At 31.2% G+C, this 21935-nt stretch overlaps 1 protein-coding gene across 1 annotated transcript in view; it reads right to left on the minus strand.

The window, feature by feature from the left end:
- LOC130669103 (division abnormally delayed protein) overlaps positions 1-21935 on the minus strand; it is a 52372-nt gene that overhangs the window by 6384 nt on the left and 24053 nt on the right. Inside the window, exons 5-7 of the mRNA XM_057471814.1 lie at positions 12565-12890; positions 1400-1550; positions 57-249 (exon numbers count right to left, since the gene is read on the minus strand). Of these exons, the coding sequence (XP_057327797.1) occupies positions 57-249; positions 1400-1550; positions 12565-12890 (670 nt within the window). The remainder of the gene's footprint in view (positions 1-56; positions 250-1399; positions 1551-12564; positions 12891-21935) is intronic.

The raw sequence follows: 21935 nt of genomic DNA on the forward strand, positions 1-21935 counted from the left end.
AGCAGTTTCAGGTGATATATATTTAATTAAGTGAGAAGCAGTAAATGTGTAGTTACATGTTGTAGTGGGTCCCATTCCCGAGCCAGAGGCTTCTTCGTCATCGTTCTCGCTATCATCCTCGTCACCCATACCTCCGTCATCGATTTTCGTTTTCCATTCAGGCCGAGCGCCACTTCCTGAACCGTCGAGCGCTTCATCAGCAAGCAAAACTCCACTGTCAGGTGCCGATGCCAACTGCGATTGGACCACCTGTTAAGCATCAACATTTATCATTTATGTTAATAATATTTTACGCACTGTAAGGTTAACTAATATATATATTAGGGTGCGTCATTTCGGTGCAACTTTTTTTTTTAAGTGCATGGAAAAAAATTATAGTTCAACACAAAAAAAAAATTTTCGCGCAAAAAAAAAAATTTTATGTCGATTACAGACCTAGCTCATTGAAAAAATCGATTTCCCATTTAAATAACACGGGAAATTTTTTTTTTAACTTTGAGTATTTACGACTCGTTAACGAATCAATAGATCGAATAGACTAATACGAATTGTAGGTAATTGAACGCTCGACAAAAAAGGTCTCTTATCATTTTTTGATAAATCCATCTGTTCAAAAGTTATTGGAGCTCAAAGTCAAGTTATAATAAATTTCGAGATCTTTTTACTTTTCCGGCAAAACTATCAGACTTATCACAAAATGTTATAGGATCTTGTTTGTCGACAATTTTATTTTCTACAAATTATTATCAGTAAAGTTTTTTCAAATTCCGCATTGTTTTCTAGTTATTTTCATTTTAATTTCAAGCTCTTAAAAAAGTAGTGTTCTGATCGATTTAAAGAGTTCGACATTAAAATGAAAATAACTAGAAAACAATGCGGAATTTGAAAAAATTTAACTGATAATAATTTGTAGGGAATAAAATTGTCAATAAAAAAGATCCTATCACATTTTGTGATAAGTCTGATAGTTTCGCCGGAGAAGTAAAAAGATCTCCAACTTTACTCCGGGCTCTAATAACTTTTGAACAGATGAATTTATCAAACAGTTTCTATTAAAAAATTTTCTGTCCAGCATTTCCTGTCGAGTTGACATCAAGTTTACGTCAAATTTCTACTGCCCAGAGTTTTGACTACAATATGACTACAACATGAACCAGAAGTTGGCGTAAATTTACAGCCGTTGGAATGCAAGTTAACCAAAAAAAGTGTTACCTGAAAGTCGCGGGAAAAAATTTGCTTTGAAATTGACTACAAGTGAGCGTCAATTTGTGCCATCAAATTTTTGCAGTCAACTTGACATCAAATTTCGGCGATAGATTTTCATCAACTCTTAGTTAAGTTGACTACCATGGTATATGTATATATAAATGTATATTCTTATATATTTAAAACCACCTACCTGATTAATATGTCTCAATTGATCAATCAGGACACTGGTATTGGAATTACCATAAGTTGACACAAGTCCCGTTGTGCTGCCACTTATTACCGTAAATTCAGGATTATATCTTTGGGCTGTTAAACTCGAGTCTACAACTGTTTTAGTGTATCTGAAATGATTAAAAATAAATAAAGTTATTAATTATTCACTATCGATATTACCAGTATAGGAACACGATTTTAAAATATATATTATAGCACAAAAATAAATCAGTAAATGTATAAATAGCTTGAAATGATAAACCAGAGTAGGTAAATAGTTGATTATATTCCGCGAAAGCTGATAATAATTGATCGATATAGTATTACAATAGTAGGTTATTCACCCTGAGCAATAAAATAGACTCAACAGACATTAGAATGAATAATTTCATGTGGAATCTTGCAGCGAGTTCTCTAACTTGATGATTAGATGAGCAACACTGAGTTTCAATAGACCGAGTGCCTAAAGAACGTTTAGTTATTAAGTTGTTTCTTTCTCTGCTTCCTTTTGCCATATTTACACAGCACATATGTACAAATATATCTATAGATATATATTTTAGGGGTGTGCAAATAGTTTGGACTTACGAATTATTCGTATCGAATTTTTCTGATTATTCGTAAATTTATGACGAAATCCAAAATTTTTTTTTGAACGACTCAAAATTGTAATATTTTTATCCAATAGTTCAAATTTTTGTCTGAGGTAAATAGAGATCTGACATGAACCTACGAAAAAATTACGTTTTTACGAAAACTGATACGAATTTTCTTGATTTGAATCGAGTAATTTGAAAGTTATACTGAAAAAAAATAACTTTTGTAAAAATAATATTTTTTCGAGTAATAAATCGATATAAATTATTGCATTATCAATTTCATATTTAGCGGAAAGAATCAATTTCGACAGAAGAAAATCAAAATTTATTTACCCTACTCCAAAAAAGAAAAAGATCAAAACATTTTGAAGTCAATTTGGGTTTTTTCGATTAAGAAAATTATTTTGAATGAAATCTTCAAATTTGTGCACCAAAAATATATCAGATTGAAAATTTTTAATATTAAAATTTCTTGTAAAAATATACAATGAATCAAAAAAATTTTTTTCTCAGTGTACAAATAATTCAAAAACTTTCGGATAATTTAAAAATTGACGAATAATTCGAAAAGATTCGAAATTTGAATCGGATAGTTATATTTGATTCGATTCAAACCCGATTCGCAAACCCCTAAATATATAAATATATCATATATATTTACTTTATCATAATATTTTAATCAGTGGTTTATTCGCAAAGACAAGCATTCATACAAAACACGTATTGCGGCCTTCCGTTGCTCGTTAACGAGTAATTTGCCAGGTCAAGTCGTGATACAACTGACGGACAGGGAGAGTGACTGGAATAAAAACTGGTAAGAGAAGAAGGGGGAGGACGAGCAGGACGATGAGGTGGTTCGACGTGACACGATCAACTACTTGAGCTCGGACTCTCTTATTAGTCCATCTCTTTTTAATCTTTCGCAAAAGATTGTACTGTATGTTATACACCCTGTCCATCGCATCACTGTCCGCAATATACATTCGATTGCTTGTTATACATATATATATGCAACTATATATTTGTATGATGTAGGGGTTTAACGTACAAGCAAATAAAAGGCGAGAAACCGGTAAGTTTAACTTTTAACTTTTATTTCAACATGACATCTTCTTGCTTCTCACCGAGGATCAACTTGTTCTACTCTATTTTCTCTCGGATTATATGTGTTCGGAATCAACAGATGGCATTTTATTATCAGCCGCATTTTAAAGAGTTATTAGACCTGATGATAAATACATATGTGGTATATAGTAAAGAATCTTTTAATTGTTTAATGTCATACCGATACAAGCTGTTTGATCAGTATTAACTTTAATAACATATATAATCATAATAATAATACATAATTATGACACTCTTAGGAGATATAGACAATTAAGGGCATTCTCAGAGTGCCCCCCACTTTTTTAAAATTTTCAATGACTCAACTGTCATAAGCGTATCAAATTTTTATCAATTAATTAAAAAAAAAATTAAAGCATTAATTGAAAAAAAGACAATTTTGTCGAGATATAGATTTAAAAAAAATTATTTACACTTGATATCAATTAGGAGTTAACCAAAATTCGTTAAATAAATTTCAGTAAAATCGTCATGTCATTTTTATAATTCGAATTTTTAAATTTTGGCGGCTAAAATTTATTCAACAAATTTTGTTTAACTCCCAATTGATATCAATTGTAAGTAATTTTTTTAAAAATCTATATATCGGCGAAATTACGAGTACGTTGTCTTTTTTTCAATTAATGCTCTAATTTTGTTTTAATTAATTGATAAAAATTTGACACACGTATGACAGTTGAAAGTCATTGCATATTTTTAAAAAGTGGGGGGACACTGTCTGAGAATTCCCGTAAAACACATAGTGTATAAATATCAATTAAATATAGAGGACGAGGGGAGGGGGCGAAACGGAGTACTTCCAAAATTTTGTAAAAAAATTCCAAAATCACTTTTGTAAATATAATTGAGTATTATTTTAAATTTTAGTTTTGGTAAACTTTTTCAAAAATCGAGTGTCAGTTGAAAAATATTAATGACTTTAGTTTTATGATAAATGTCGAGTATATGTTGTCATTACTATATTATCTTTATTAATTATTTATTTGAGTTGTCACGAGCATCGTTATTTGTTTCAGTTTGTTTTTCTGTTTACGTTATGTTATGGAAATATATTCTATTATATATACAAATTCATAAAATTATAAAATTAGAACATTTAGTTTTATGTAGTGATGTGATTAATAAACTTTACTCTTAATTTAACTGATAAATATACTGTGTAATATTTATCAAAAAAAACTACAAAATTTTTTTTCTTCTTGTATCCAATAATTATGTAAATGTAATTTTTCTTTATGTAAATTACTTGTTAAAAAATTTTATTTAGTATCCAAAAATTTTTTTTCACCTTTTTTAGGGAGTACCTCATTTTGCCCGCGAAAATTAAATTATTTTTTTAACAGCAACTGAAAATTTTTCCTATTTACTTTGAATATCATTAAAAAAAAATATTTAGCCGTTTGCCCCCCACCCCCTTTCCATATACGTGCTAATTTTATAATCATTATTAAATTATAAAACATTGAATATCATAAATTGGGCGGAGTCGTTAACGATGTTAATGATGTGTTCGTATTGTATTTAAAAAAAATATATATCAAGGATTGAAAGGTAAAAAAATAAAATAAATATAGTTTATGCATAAGAGGTTACATGGAAAGGTGAGATACGTAAAGTTCATCTTTTATCTCTTTTTATTCCCTTAAGGAATACACACCAGCATATATCGGTCGCTATACCAAGAGGCACCGACAGCAGATTATTAATCAAAAAAGGAGCCGCGCAGGATCTTCTTGCATTTATTTTTTATTTTATTATTATTTTCCTTATAGCTTTATATTTTTTTTTTCGCCTAATCATATCCCACGGGTGGCAAAGGTGTTCTTCCTCCTACTCCACCCCTTCTTCTTCTTCATCTTCTTCTTCTTTTCTTCTTCTTCTATTTTTCATCTCACATTCCTCATTTTTTATGTCTTTTATTTTTTATTTTACACATACCTTTATACGTAATGCATATGTATATATATATAACACACATACTGTGTCGTTACCGATGGAAGAATGGAAAGAGATTAAAGGAAAAGAATAAAAAAAGAGTGTAACGTCTCCCTGGCAAGTTTTACAGACGCTTTATTGCCCAAGAAGTAATTCGTTTCGCCTTGCGTCTCGATTACCAAGAACTTTGTCGACTTATCTGACAACTTATCTCATTCTTTTCATCTTCTTTCTCTTATTATTAAAACACTTTTTTTATTTTTAATTACAGTCCTCTTCTAACACTTTGAAAATTTTTTTCCTCAGTTTTAAAATTTGAACTTTGGCGGCAAACTCCACAAGATAAGCGCGAGTTGCATATATGTTAATATCTATACTTAAATCTGCTCCATATATTTATTGTCTGAGTTAAATAGCACATGTGGGAGTGTAAAAAATGGCCACCAACTTTTTACTATAATTTTGAGCTTCAATTGTCTGCAGGATAAATGAATGGCAGAGTGAAATTGATTTAAATATATGGAATTTAAATTTAAATTCATGTTTTTTTGGAAATCTACACTCATATTTTTATAGAAGCATAATCACTTTTGCTGTAAGTAAAAAACTTTTTTACGCTCGTGCGCCAGAGACAAGAAGAGACATGATGGTAAAGTAGCATAGATATATAGGTATAGCGGATGTTCTTTTAAATTCGTAGGCTATCTCTCTCGGTGGACCGTAACTAAATTGAGTCAACTCAAGAGCTCGTAAAGTACTTGAGCAGGTAACTTGATTTGATAGTGGTGGTCCGTGAGCCATCTTGTTTCATTTTAAACACTGTTAGCTCAAGTATACTTCGCCTCAGCACTACTGGCTAAGTGCTACTCAATTAATTCAATTATATCTTCATTAAATGTATCTTTGATATATATTTTATTTAATCTGTCATTCAAAATAAGCTAATTGACGTTTCATATTAAACTTTATTAAATATTATTTTAAGTTGTTAACTTCCCGCCAGGAAAATTTAAAATTATCAAAAGGCTAGTTAGTGGTTGCGGTCCGATTTCCGAAACGAGTTTTCATCAGATCTTGAACTTTTGAGGTCCTAGGAAGTTTTTCTATCTATTTCCGTATGTGTGGGTGTGTAAACTAATTTTTGTCGTACGGTATTTTTGGAAAACAGAAAAAAGGGATTTTTTGGCAAAAAAAAATTTTACTCGCCTGAAAAAATTCGTCTTGGTCAAATAAAATTGAGGTTTTCAAAAAAATTTTATTGAATCAATAGTTACTTTCAATCGAGAATTTTTTTTTCTGTGTACGTGGCGGCAATCAGAAGTACTCCTCAAGACTTAGATCTGATTACCCGAATCAAAAAACTTCGGATTTAAGTCTCAAAGTTCTCAATGAGGTTTTTTTCAGGTTTTTTTCGTATGACTCGTAAACCGTGCATCCGATTTTCTTCAAAATTTAATTAAAGTTCAGTTTCAAAAAGTAAATTTGATCGCTGCAAAATACTTGCAAATTGATCAATTTTTCCAAAGATTTTGTCAGTCAAAAATTACTTTTTTTAGCGAAAGAGCTTAAAAATTGACAAACAATAAAGTTTTTGAGCTCGAAAACAGCAGGAAGTTTTGGGGTTTTCCCGCAGGATCAACCGTTTTTCAAATTTTTTCAAATTAATTTATGGTCAATTTAAGTTTTGAGAAGCACGTGGTTTATTTTGTCAATCTTTTAATAGTAATAGTTAAGACTAGTTGCATGTTTATAGATGTTTAGGAACACAGATGACTAGACACAAAGTTCTTCATTTTTATTAAATAATGCGCAAGTCACGGTTGTAGACATTTATATATATATGTGTATACACCATAACTATAAATATTAGGTGTGAATAATGAATTAAAAAAAACTAGTATATATTTATAATGAGATGGAAGATCGATTGATCTGCGATTGAGAGTCGGCGCCGTCGGTAATTATTAGCGTCCGAGAAACGATTTAATCGCCGGTGGAATTCAACGCCGGCACGATCTTTGACCCAAACCAATAATTCTTTCAACTTGCCATGTGAAGACCAAATTGAAGAGTATATTTTCTGCTCTTACACGTGAGTAAAAACGAGAAATATTTATAGTTAGGAAAATAAAAATAAAAAATCCACAGACGGGAAAAAAAGTATGATATAGAGGAAATAAAAAAAACGCTAACAAACTTTTCTTTCATTGAAAATAAAAAAGATCAATATAATGGGTTGATGTGCTTTTCCTTCATTACATGATTCCATCCGCAGAAAACGAAAAAACTTATAATGAAATAAAATAAAGTAAATAACGGAATAAAAAATATAAAAACGATACTCCAATAACCAATATACGGGTTTTTCCTCTCCGTTTTATTCATCAAGTACATATTGAATTCTCTATATCTATATTTATTGATCAAAATATATATATGTATGTTTAAATTTTATTATCTGGTGAAAATTTTCCGATTCTATTTTCAGAATAAGAGCTACAACGGAAATGTCGCAAACACTTTTGGTCAACGACTTCCGCTGAGGTAAATCTGATACTGCGTCGATACTATTTCGGGACTTGCCGGATAGAGTGCACATGTAACACTCATCGGTGCATACATTGTATATATATATAACATTTGCATTTGACATTACACATATAAAACCTGTATAAATGTATATATATATTAGGGTGCTCCGTTTGAAACGAAGATTTTTTTTTTTTCGTTCCCCATCGAAAATCTTGTTCTACATGTAAAAATAAAAATTCAGTAAAATTTTGAGCTCTTAATAACAATTTTAAGAACTGGAACAACGTCGTTGAAGTTTTCCCATGCTAAAAGCATGTAAATTTTGATTCTTTTCTTTTTATCGAATAAAACTCAGCCCCATATTCACGTATCTTATCGGTTCAAAGTTTTCTTGGAAGAGAATTGTATGCTCTCTGAAAAAGCCTGTATGTGCTTAGCAGTACCTTCAACTACAGCCCTCATGGAAGCCTTGAAAGTCTAATTTCCTACGAAATTAGTGGTTTTTTGTTGTTAACTTGTAAACGGTTGACTTTTGGGAAAAAAAGTACATGACATTTTTTGTAGGAAATTCAGTCTTCTACAAAAAAGTTCTCATAAGTCAAATCTCTAAAATCAATATTTAAAAAGATATATGAACTTTAACTAAGTAAAATTCGAAATTTTAGCTAAATGTCAATGTTCAATACTATACAATATATTCAGTTATTAACTTATGGTAAGTATCAATTAATATATATTTATATAAAATATAAAATGCCCGTAATTATTCATCGAAATTGTTCTTAAGTACTAACCTCATTTGTAATTCTTTTGAAATATTGAATGATTAAAACACAGGTTTGAAGAATCTCGTTCGAATTTTCGATGTCCTCGGGACCTAACAGATGGATTATGTTAAAAGAAACATGGTTTATGTAATGGTTTTGAATTATAAAACCGTTAATCTTGACATTTAGCTAAAATTTCGAATTTTACTTAGTTAAAGTTCACATATCTTTTCAAATATTGATTTCAGAGATTTGACTTTGAAGAACTTTTTTGTAGAAGACTAAATTTCCTACAAAAAATGTCATGTACTTTTTTTCCCAAAAGTCAACCGTTTACAAGTTAACAACAAAAAACCACTAATTTCGTAGGAAATTAGACTTTCAAGGCTTCCACGAGGGCTGTAGTTGAAGGTACTGCTAAGCACATACAGGCTTTTTCAAAGAGCATACAATTCTCTTCCAAGAAAACTTTGAACCGATAAGATACGTGAATATGGGGCTGAGTTTTATTCGATAAAATGAAAAGAATCAAAATTTACATGCTTTTAGCATGGGAAAACTTCAACGACGTTGTTCCAGTTCTTAAAATTGTTATTAAGAGCTCAAAATTTCACTGAATTTTTATTTTTACATGTAGAACAAGATTTTCGATGGGGAACGAAAAAAAAAAAATCTTCGTTTCAAACGGAGCACCCTAATATATATACATACATGTATAGAAAGAGAGAGAAAATTAAACATATACAAGGGAGTTGAACGCAGTGTCACGGCGTCTTGTTGGCTCGCGGTTACGTTTCATGATGGTCAACCACCACTACCACCGCGATACTCATTTTCCTCCTCTTCTCTGTCCCCTGTGTAAATCGATAGCCTCCAAATCTCATCCCGGCCAATTCCATCCACTCTCTACTCTCTACTCTACCGCGTGCACCTGCATTACATACATGTATACGTACTTTGCAATATATATGTATGTATGTATATATATAATATTTATTATCTTTAAAAATACATAACGTATTGCATTTTTTACTCCATCGGAGTATGTTTCATTTAATTACATTATTCATTAGAACCAGCGTACATATTTAATGTCGAATTTAATAATAAATATCCATTATGATATTATTTAATGTATGTAATATTTAAATTAAAATGAAAAATAAAATTTACCGCGGATTAATTAATTTTTTTTTTCATAATCCAGTAAACAGAGCAGGTAAAAATAATAAATAAAAAAGTATTGAAGCGGATTAATATTTGAAATTAATAAAAATATTTAACGAGATTAAGGTAAAGCAAAAATCGGTGGAATTAAAAATAATTAATAAGATAGATATTATAATTAGGATGTTGGATTGGATATTGGCAAAGTAATCCGCTCACGCGAAAATTCAAAACTCGTATTATACAGTGTAACTATTAATGCAAAGTAAAAAGAGTAAGAGAGAGGGATATTGAGTATAGTGAAGGAGGAGAGGAATCGCGAGATTGAGAGCGAGTGAGAGAGAATACAAGAGCATCAAGAGGACAACGGGGTGATAAGAGCGCAGGGAGAAACGACTGGCGCAGTCGGTGGGACGCCAAGCCGCCAATGAGTCTGGCAACGAGAGCAAACCGGCGCCGGAGAGTCGGCCCAACTACACTCTATCCGACGACGACGACGACGACGACGGCTACGAGCATATAAGCAACTTAGCTACACATATTCTTTATGCTCTTCCTCTTTCTTGTCCTCGCGAGTTGTCCGTTTGTCCTTCTATTCACTTAGCGCGGATCCTCGGATTTTTTTACGCGGACATAAAGATATCCACGCATACGATTCCACGGGCAGTCATCTCTCATCGGGAACACATTCTCGGCCAGCCAAACTGTTAAATTACACTCGCCAACTATTTTGCTATGACACCCACACCCACACTCTTAATTCCTTGTCCTTGATGTCTTTTCTTGGCATCCTGAATTTATCTTGTTGTGCTTACGCTCAATTCAATCAATACTCGTCCTCCTTTTTTTACATCCCTTCATGTCGCGTGTATATTGATTCAAAAAACTACCAAATAACAAAAACTAAAAGAAAAGAACAAGAATAAGAATAAAAATAAAATTGATGATGTGAATCTATTGTGTTAAATGTATTCTGTTTCAACTGTTGTTTTCCTCTAAATATAGCTATGGATTTATACATACAATAAATATATATAGGCGTATTATAAATGTATATATAAGAGGCAGGAGCTGGATGAGTCTACAAATTTCTTATTCTCCCTTGCCTATTTTTTACTCTTTTTCCTTCTCAACTCTGTTTTATATATACATTTTTTTTTCTCTTTTTCAGCTTTTTTTACTTTATTTTTTATCACGAGAGATCTTGAGGTGAGGCTCAGGGAGAATTGGTGTACGACGGCCATGGGAACTCGCAAGAGACTCCTGAATTCTTTTGCTTCATCTCTTTCTTTTTCACCTTTTTTTTTTTTTTTTATTATTTTTCTTCTACACTCGACAGTTTTGCGGATACCAAGTACCTATAATCTTTTATCTTATTTTTCCTATAACTTTTTTATGCGATAAAAATAATACGGCTTGCATACTTGATAAAAAAAAAAAAAAAAAGTTTAATAATAATAAAAAGTTAGACAATAAAATAATGAAATAATAATAGAATAGCTAATGAATTTTAACGATGGGTTATTAAAATATAAAATAAAAGCAGCGCAAAGTGGATTTGGTGTTTTGTTGAAAGAGGGAATTGAGAGATGAACATTGTACTGAGTAAAACTACACTCTTGAGACCCTTGCCGCGGGAACAAGTTAATTAGCGAGTAGTAGTTGGTCCAGGAGTCAGGAGTCAGGAGTCAGAAACCAGTACACAGTACAGAGTATGTTGAGAATAAGAGAGAAACCACGTGGGAGTTTACACAGAACAGATATCTGAGTTTAGCTTGCAATGCTTTTACCCTAAATTTTGCTGGTATATGGTCACCGCTTGTGTTATAAAGGGGATGGGAGATAAGGGGGGCAAAATGGAGTAACGGAAATACTGTTTTCGAGAACCCAGGTGAAAATATTTGGCCGAAAATTGGCCAATATTTAAAAAAATATTTCATTTTTGCGGGTAAAATGGGGCATTCATTCCCAAAAATTTTCTGGATATTAAATAAATTTGATCAAACTCATGTACCTGAAGATCAGAACATTTTTCAAGCAACGAAAATTAAATTAATTTTATGTAACTTGACTCTAAAGGTGACTTAAGGGGTAGTTAAGGTCGGCCTGAAATTTTCGGCTGACGTGCGAAACATTTCAGAAATCTAGATTTTTTACTTTTCGTTGTTTTTTTTTACTTTCGTTCTGTGCAAAAACGTTCCGATCTTGGGATGCATCGGTTTTTGAAAAAGTTTAACGAAACAAATTCATAATAATGCTCAATTATAGGGTAGAAGTACCATTTGTGGCCACTGCTCCATTTTTGGACATTTAATACTTTATTTTAAATAATGAAACCGTATTAAAAAAAAATTTCATTGCAATAGTGTGATAAAAATATCTTCAAACACATTTAAAAAAATTAATTATGTTATTCAAATTTTTTAAGTGGCCAAAACTGGCCCTATAGTGGCCAAAAACGGTACTTCTACCCTATATACAAAAGAAATTTTTGAATGTTGAAAAAACATTTAGAAAAACAAATTTATTTTTATAAAATTTTGGGGGCACCCCGTTTTGCCCCCCGTCCCCTATATATATTTATGTTGGACGATACGAGAAACTGAGAAGATCAGAGTCGCACGACGACGTTGGGCAGCCATCTGGGCGTGGTAAAACGTTAAGGAATCGTATCGCTCGCGCTGCTAAACCAGAAAGTCAACTTAACTCGACTGGTGCTCTCGGACGTAAATTGACTGTGACTAAAGACGCGAGTCGAGTCGACCCGAGAAGAAATAAACCGAACGATATCACAAGAGATGAGACTAACAAGCCGCTATAATAAGATCATCCTAAATGATTAACAATAATTATTATAATTATAATCATAATTATTATCATCATTATCACACTACTATACGTAATTTAAAAGTTGTTAAATTTCGTACTCCATTTCAAAAATTTGAATTTAAATTCATAAATTTTAAAGTTTAAAAGTAGGAGGATAAAAAAAAAACATAATTTCTATTCAAACTTACTCTCCAACTCTTTCGCCATTCCAGCAATGCCTGTCCGGATATTCCTCACATATATTGTCAGCAAGTGTACCGTAGAAGGTACGCGACCTCACAACGCTTGCCAAAAAGTTGCCAAGTTGCACGTGTAGTTGCGTGGGCACTGGCCGATGCGCTTGCGTATTCCCAGGATGAACTACTGCCGCAAGTCTTTCTTCAAGACTAGGCGGTGAGGATGACGAGGACGACGGTGACGAGGATCCCGATCGACCAGGAAACGAACCAGAGCCATAAGATGATTCTGAAGATTTACCCAATTGCAATTCTGATCGACCGCACACATTCCGCACCTGAAAGAATTATAAATAATTATCATGTTATATATTTTTATTGTAATTACCTGTGCGATATGAATAAATATACATATTTTATTTATTTGTAATTTGTGATTAATGATCTCTATTATGCTAATAGTTATTATGATTCACGTACGTGGTTATATATTATTATTATAAATTGTGTATTATAAAAATTATATATGCAGAGAATGTAAGAGATGGAGCAGATAGAATAACGTCGAGTAGCAGTGACAAGATGAACGTTGACATGATCAAATAGACAACGTTATCGTGCTAAAAGATGCGTGTTTACACGCAACCACACATTATGTATTCCAACACTTAATCTTTCATTCTATTCTTTTTCTCGCTTATATTTATTTTTATGTTTATAAATATTATACATTACTTCTTTGTGTACATTCTTATGATATGACACTCATAAAAATTTAAAACACGGTTTTATTATACTGATTCTTATTGTACGCGTGTACACAATAGATATCAAATCTGTTTTAAATAATTATGTACATCATGTTGTACAAAAACGTTTTCTGTACATGTATAATTTTTATGTGTATTTGTAATTTGGGTTTAATTGAAGGCGCATCTGATCTATGTCAAAGATAAATTAATTTATTGGTAATATTTCACTGCTTCTATGTACCGGCATCTTTAGACCAAAACAATTATTTGTAATTTTTTTTTAAATAAAAATAAAAATTTTTTTCAAAAGTTTTAACTTTAATGTAATTTTTCTCTTCTTATATTTTATTTTTTATTTATGATCCTGAAGTTAGCAGACAATTACCAATTTTTGAATTTTTTTTTCCACAATTTGATTGAAAAAAAAAAAAAAAAAAAATATACATATGTAGAAAATTTAAAAAACTATTGGTGCATTTTTTTAAATACTTTTTTTTTCTAATCTGTCATTTTTAAAAAAATTCAAAAATTATCAAACGGCGGCGAACTTCAGTGTCATAACTTTACAGCCCTTAGGTACTCTCTGTACCTCTTTTGTGAATAGTCAGTATCTAAGCCTTGTATCTGTCAGTTCGGGTCATATTTACAGTGTACCATACACATATAGACATTCATAAAGACATTAAGTTTTGTCATTACTCAAGTTCATTTTGCTATTAATGGATTCATTTATTATTAGTTTCTGTATCAATAAAGTGTCAGTATTGTATTTACTATCAACCTTATTTAAATAATTCCAGTATACTGCACATTCTCTATATACGCCAATTCCACAGCATCCTTCTCCAGTTCCAACATAAATTATTCGCGCGAAGTTTAAATATTTTTAAAAAAATAATTAAATTATTTTTGATTAAGAAGAATGATTTTAAATAAAATTTTTAAATTTTTGCACTAAGTTATATTGAATCGAAAATTTCAATAGCGTAATTTCTTGTAAGCAGGAAATTCAATCCATATTTCTAAAGATTATTTTTCTCTCAGCTATATACATTCAGTTAAATCGGACTTTCGATTATCTGGTGTATTACAACATCGTCTAAAAATTAAATGATGACTTAAAATGCGTATTTAAATGCTTGGTACATTATTCGTTTAATAGAAACCACGTCATCGTTTTCTTATCCTCTCAGATTATAAATATTTTATTTATTTTTTTTTAATAAATTTAAAAACTTTATTTTATGTTTCGTCTCAACAAACTGGCATCTAAATTTATTTTTTATTAATACTTTGTAAGAAAAATAAAACTAAAAAATTGCACAGTTCTACACTTTTATAATTTACGATCGTGAAAACAGAAAACAAAAAATAATAAGAGTAGTAAAATATAAAATACATTTATATTTAAAGTTTTATAAATTCCTCGCAGATATTTGTCAAAACCTCAGTTAGTTTTTTTTTATTTTACAAGGACATTTTATTTATTAATTTATTATATTTTTTATACTTGACAAAAAAAAGTAACCAGTGGTTTAGAATTTTAGACAGGTATATTTAAATTTACCCACTGATTAAGACGACTTGTGTAGGCGTGTGTCATGCTACTCTTTTTCTGTCCATTTATAATTTTTTTTTTTATATATTTTTATTTATAAATTTTATCTTAAACTTTTTTCTATCCTTTTTTACGCAACTTTATACTGTCGTATATTTTTAATATTTAAAACGATACGTTGTTGTATGCAGTCCGCATAAATTGATACGCAGAATATATAAAATAAAAATATATATTAAAAGTCAATTATTTAAAAATATAAAAAAAGTAAATAAATAAACATGTTTACTTAAATGATTAAACTAACTAGTATGTTATCGTTTTCACATGTAATTCGACACCTTTGTCTGTTAGTTTATGTGCCCGTGGGTTCAAAACCTTTTATATATAGATATATTACATGTATTTATCTTTCTTTCTTTTTTTATTTTTTCAGAACATTATATATTTTGTTTTATTATTATTTTTTAGTTCTACCCACACTTGTTATATACAATAATATATTTCCTTATATTCTTTTACCATCTACAGGTGACTCACCAACGGATATTGAAAGCTGATTCATCCTTTTAGCTCTATGCTAAATTTCTTAAGGATTCTTTTCTCTTTTACCGTCAATTCATATATTTTTTTTTTTCGACGAAAAAATATTTTTGTAAAACACTCATTTATAATAGTGTTAAGTATATATACATATATACTATTCAAACAAATATAATGAAAGCGATTTAGAAGAATAATATATTTATTTATTTATTTATTTATAAATAAATAAATAAATATAAACACAAACACAAATACTAGTTAAAGTCATTGATAAATTTAAACTATCGTCTTCCTGCTCATTGAAGACAAATCAGACACGATTGTCAGCTGCCCAGACATTATTGTCAATGAGACATATTACCTCAATGAATTTTAATTAATTAAATATTAAATTGTAGCTAAAGCAAAAGTTAAAGATAAGAATTTATTTTAAATTATTTTAAATGGCTTTTAAAAATACCGCGCTTTTATTTGAAAATTATCTATTTATTGTCCGTTGCTATATATATATTTTTTTTTACTTTATGACAGCAAACTCCAATAAAATAAAATATATGACGGTGTATAAAGGTGAGCGGAAGTAAAAGGTATAGATAATGGAGTGTGCAAAGGGTGAAGAGATGAATCGATATAGAAGCCCGTTTGGTTGTCAAGTGCGGTCTGGGTTCTGAGTCAAAGTAGTCTACACAAGCTGCAAGCATCAGAGCACCCAATGACGGCTAAAGGATGCGAGGAATGCGGTGGGTGCGCCTCTTCAGTTCCCCCTCTTAATGTCTCTCCCCCTTCTCCTCGCCTCCTTATTCGTCCTTTTTTAAATTTTTTTTTTCTACAACCCTCATCTACTCTTACTTATTTTATTTTTCACAATGAACTTTACATACTTTCTTTCCCATTCACTTTTTTTTTACTCCGAAAATTCTATAATTTAAATTTTTTTAAATTTCCAGTTCAAATAAAAAAAAACGATAGATTCCGCTGAGTTCTAATAAGCCAATAATCATTGGTATTAATTTTTTTTTAATTTGCATAAATAATATATGATATTACAGATTATTACGGAGTATGATAATATAAAAAAAAGATATGAACCATAAGAAGAAGAAAAGTTAAAAAATAAACCCGAGGTTATAAAAGTCGTTGAATAGTTGATGGTTGAAACTCGATTATTCCTGCTACTTGCGAATTGAGAATGAGTAAAAAGAGGTAAGAGGTAAGAAGTAGGGGTAAAGAGTGAGTGAGTGAGTGTATAAATGAGTAAGAGAGATCCTGGAGGAACTTTGCCGGCGGCAAAGTCGCGGTATCCTTTATATCCCCGCAGTTTGGAATTCGTCCGGTGGAATCTCTATAACGGACTCGTCTTTTACTTTTCTCTTCCGTTCCACCGTCAACGGGAATCGTCTTTCTTTATTCTTTTCATCCACACCTCTTCCTCCTCCTGTCTTTCCTCTTTTATACCTTTCACATAATATTCTGCCCTCAGCGAACAGATATCCTGGATATAGAAGAAGCCAAGACCCCTCTGAAAATTTTTCCACTATGGAGCAGTAACATCAGTTTGCGGACTATATAAGCTTTTGGATTTAAAACTCCGATTTATTCATCTCTTGCTAACCAAAAAGCCTACATCCCTTTTTATATAAATTTATACTCCGCAGAATACATAAAATTTAAAAGCAAAAAATCGTCATATAGATTTATTTCCTACAGATGAAAACTTTTAGCCCATACATACAATTACATTATGTAAAGTTTGTCTATACAGTGACCTATATTTTTATTACGTAGATACTATTGATTTCTTATAATGTTTGTTCATAGTAAAAAGTATATATTTTATCAGGATAAAGATGCTTGCAATACACAGAAGTACAAAATAACTTTATACAAGGCAATAAAAATAATCTGTCAGCCCGAAACTTCCCGATGTTTTTGAGCTCAAAGAGCTCGGCAATATCTTTGTATTTTTGAGTTCTTCGAACTCCATCAAGCGGTTTTTTAATTTTTCTTCACGATTTTGCTTAATGAAATCAATGAATTCGGACAAAAATCAATGAATGCGATTTAAATAGAAATTTGAATGAGTTTTGAATCAGATCTGAGCATTTATGTATAAAATATCCGCGAAAACTGGAGAAATCAGCGATTTTTCGTATGTTTTTTTGAAAATATTACTTAGAGTAATGAAACGATTGCAATAAAATCTGTAGTGATCGAAAGATACTATCGAATGGTAGACTCGGTTCAATTTTACATACATTTGATACATTATATCGCCGATATCTTTTGAACTAATAGACTAATTTTGACGTTTGAAATGGCATTCGGCGCAGTTTTTTAGTCTGTAACGCTGAAAAGTTTTTGGAAATAATCAATTAAACGTTTTTTATTTTAATAGAAAAAAACACTTTTTCAAAATTCTTTGACAACGATTTTTTTTAACAAATTAACTGATTTTGATGGTTGAGGTGACATTCGAGGCGGGTTATAAAATTTTAGAGCTGAATAGATTTTTGAATCAATCCATCAAGTAGATTACAAGTTATCCGAAAAAACCATTTTTGAAAAAATTTTATTTTTTGAATATCTCCGAATATTCTATACTGATTATGCTCAATTTCTATCACATTGTTGGAATTGAGCCGCTTAAAACGCCAGCTCAAAAATCTGTTGATTATTGAAAACTCGGTTATCGAAAATTGGACCGAAACCACAAACCTCTTTTTTGTTTTTCATGGCGGGAATTTAAAAATTTAAAATAAATTCCTCAAGAATAAATAACACATAATAAAGTTTGTAAGTGTTTGTACGTTTAACACATGCCGACAACACAACAGGATGACCAAAAACAAGCTTTTGAACATGAAAGATTAGCTGGTTGGACAATTTGTGCGTCACAAGGTAAAAATTCAACGTATGGTAGTAGGTATAACAAGAAGGAGAGTAAAGTTGTTGTAAGTGCTGTAGAAAGAGACGGACAAGACAAGACAAGACAAGAAGGGAAAGAAGAAAAGATAGCTGGTTGAAAGCTGCAGCCACATAATATAACACAAGCGGCAACAAGAGTCACATGGCAACAGCAATCTCCTTCCTCTTATATCCTCATTTTTTTATTCTTAAACATATAGATTTTTTATTTCGTTTTCTTTATTCTTTAAAGCTCCCCACCCTCATCTCGAGTCTTCCATTCAGCTATTCTATATTCCAAGACCCAAGTTAGCCCCTGCCTCTCTCTCTCACTTCTTCATCAGTTCTGGGTCCGCGGTACCCATACTATTCCAGCCCGTCCGAACTCACACATCGCGATTATATCTCGCCGCAGGTACGTTGTTTTCGAACGCATATAGCGTCTGTCACGAGCCGAACCTGCCCGCGTGTTCGACCTGCCGAATAGACTAGATAGATAGAGCAGAGCTACACACAGATGATAGATACAAGTAAACATAGGGGAGGGTGGGGCAGAGCGGCCCCCCTGAAATTTTGATCAAAAAAAAAATTTTTTTTTTTTCGACTAATTACTATAAATCCGATATGTTTGCGCATTTTTACCCCTACGCATGACATTTGGGGCAAAATGGACAAGCCCAAAATTTTGAAAAAGTGATTTTTTCATATTTTTATCGTCAAATTAAAAAAAAATTATTACTATTCCACATTTCTAGCCCTACGCATAACACCTGGGGCAAAATGGACCAGCCGAAACTTCGGAAAAAATTATTTTTTCATATTTTTCGGCCGTTTCTCTACGTAAGAGGCAAATTTGGTCACTAAAAATTTATAAAAATTAAATTTTTTTTTTTACTTGACAAATTTTTGAAATAAAGTAAAATTATAGAATTGATTTTTTTTTTTATTAAATAACAATTAGTAATTAAGGTAATCGAGAGTGAACGATTTTTTACGCTTTAAAAAATTTTTTTCGAGTAATATAAAACCAAAAACAGTTGTCAAGAGAAAGAAATACATTCTTAATGATGAAAACAATTTAAAAAAAACAAAACGCAAAAAAAAAAATTTTTTGTCACTTTTTTGAGGGGGGCCGCTCTGCCCCACAAAAAAAAAAAATTTTTTTTCAGAATTTTGGCAAAATGTCCATAAATTTGTTCGAAATAGGACAAAAGTAAAGTGATCTTATGGTTGAAAGCCACAAAAAATAATAATTGGCTTAGGGGGGCCGCTCTGCCCCACCCTCCCCTACTATACAGAGTATAAGTAGCGTAGAGTTGTAGTATAGAGATAGAGAGCCAAGTTGGCGTCGAGGCTACACCCAACTGTTCTTCATTTTACTCGCTAGCAGAACCCATGCCCATGCCGTACCATGGCATGTTATATATGCTATTCCATGGCATGCCTGAACATCAGAGAGCCCAAAGAACAAAGACCGAGAAAACTGCAAAGAGCACAAGAGCTACAGCCTCCAACTCGATGCGTGCGAGTTCGTTCAGGTATAACAGGTTCGCCTCTGGCCTCCCTTTTACGAAAGATTCTCTGCTCGTTCTCTGTCTCTCCCTCTCTTTTCTCTTCGATATATCGCTCATCTCACTCTATTCGTCGTTTGCTTCTTCTCTACTCACTTTAGTCTCTCATACTTATATAATCTTAATGTATATTTGTAAGTATGTATATATATTCAGTACTTGTACATGGATGCACACAGCATCTTATATAGAATAGCATACAGCTTTTATTACTCCCACTCAGGTTTAAACTTGCCGCCCTCACATTCTTGTACCACCGTCATTAGGATCTACATCACAACTCATCGCAACTTTTCTACATCAATTATATATTAAGTTACTTCCTTCTATTATTTATTACTTTTTTTTATATTAAATACATCTAGCAAATAATAATAATAATAATAATATTTATAATTGATGACACACTAATAACATATATTTTTATTGGGCAAATATATTTTTTGTTTTAAAAATCTATTATTAGAAGTGAGTAACAATTTAAAGACGATGACTTTCTTATATTAGAGTACACAGAATAAAACGGGCATAGAATCCAGACAGATCTAAAAGCAATTGCTGTCGTCAGTTGACTTCTCGCGAGCCGCGAGTTTAAAATTTATTCCTCGGTGTGTGTAATGTCTGATTCAAAAGTGTGAGCAAGATTTGAAGCACCGAAATACTTAACCGGTCAGGTCATTGATTCGCAAATAAAAGGCATTTTGCCAATATTCCATCGGCTGTTTTATTTTTCTATAGTATACTCACATATATATTAGGGTGCGTCATTTCGGTGCAACATTTTTTTTTAAGTGCATGGGAAAAAATCATAGTTCAACACAAAAAAAAAATTTTCGCGCAGAAAAAAATTTTATGTCGATTACAGACCTAGCTCATTGAAAAAATCGATTTCCCATTTAAATAACACGGGAAATTTTTTTTTTAACTTTGAGTATTTATAACTCGTTAACAAATCAATAGATCGAATAGACTAATACGATTTGTAAGTAATTGAACGCTCTACAAAAAAGGTCTCTTATCATTTTTTGATAAATCCATCTGTTCACAAGTTATTGGAGCTCAAAGTCAAGTTATAGTAAATTTCGAGATCTTTTTACTTTTCCGGCAAAACTATCAGACTTATCACAAAATGTTGTAGGATCTTTTTTGTTGACAATTTTATTCTCTACAAATTATTATCAGTAAAATTTTTTCAAATTCCGCATTCTCTTCTAGTTATTTTCATTTTAATTTCAAGCTCTTAAAAAAGTAGTGATCTGATCGATTTAAAGAGCTCGACATTGAAATGAAAATAACTGGAAAACAATGCGGAATTTGAAAAAATTTTACTGATAATAATTTGTAGAGAATAAAATTGTCAACAAAAAAGACCCTATGACATTTTGTGATAAGTCTGATAGTTTCGCCGGAAAAGTAAAAAGATCTCCAACTTTACTCCGGGCTCTAATAACTTTTGACAGATGGATTTATGAAAAAATGATGAGACCTTTTTTGTAGAGCGTTCAATTTCCTACAAATCGTATTAGTCTATTCGATCTATTGATTCATTAACGAGTTAAAAATACTCAGTAAAAAAAAAAATTTTCCCGTGTTATTTAAGTGGGAAATCGATTTTTTTTGTGTTGAACTATGATTTCTTCCCCATGCACTTAAAAAAAAATGCTGCACCGAAATGACGCACTCTAATATATATACACATATACACATATATATATTTATCATATCTGCAATCAACTTCCCTTGTCTTTATTCATTTAATGGCCAACAATTTATAAAATTATTTTATTTCTTACAATTACATCTATACTTTTTTTCCGTTAAAAGATAATGATGTGAATTGGACTTTAAATTAGACATTACATCCGTTTATTTTAAAAACATTTATTTTTTTATCCTATTGTTCAAACGTAATTTGAACTCTAAAACAATTTCACGCAGTGGTGAATCACAGGTAGAAGAGTAGAGAAATATATATACTGGGCTGACTGGACTTTCTCACACACATTGCGATTGCACGTACGTTTGAGAGGATGAGCATCTATATATGTATAT

Source organism: Microplitis mediator, chromosome 5 (assembly GCF_029852145.1).
Source record: "Microplitis mediator isolate UGA2020A chromosome 5, iyMicMedi2.1, whole genome shotgun sequence".
Lineage (NCBI taxonomy): Eukaryota > Metazoa > Arthropoda > Insecta > Hymenoptera > Braconidae > Microplitis > Microplitis mediator.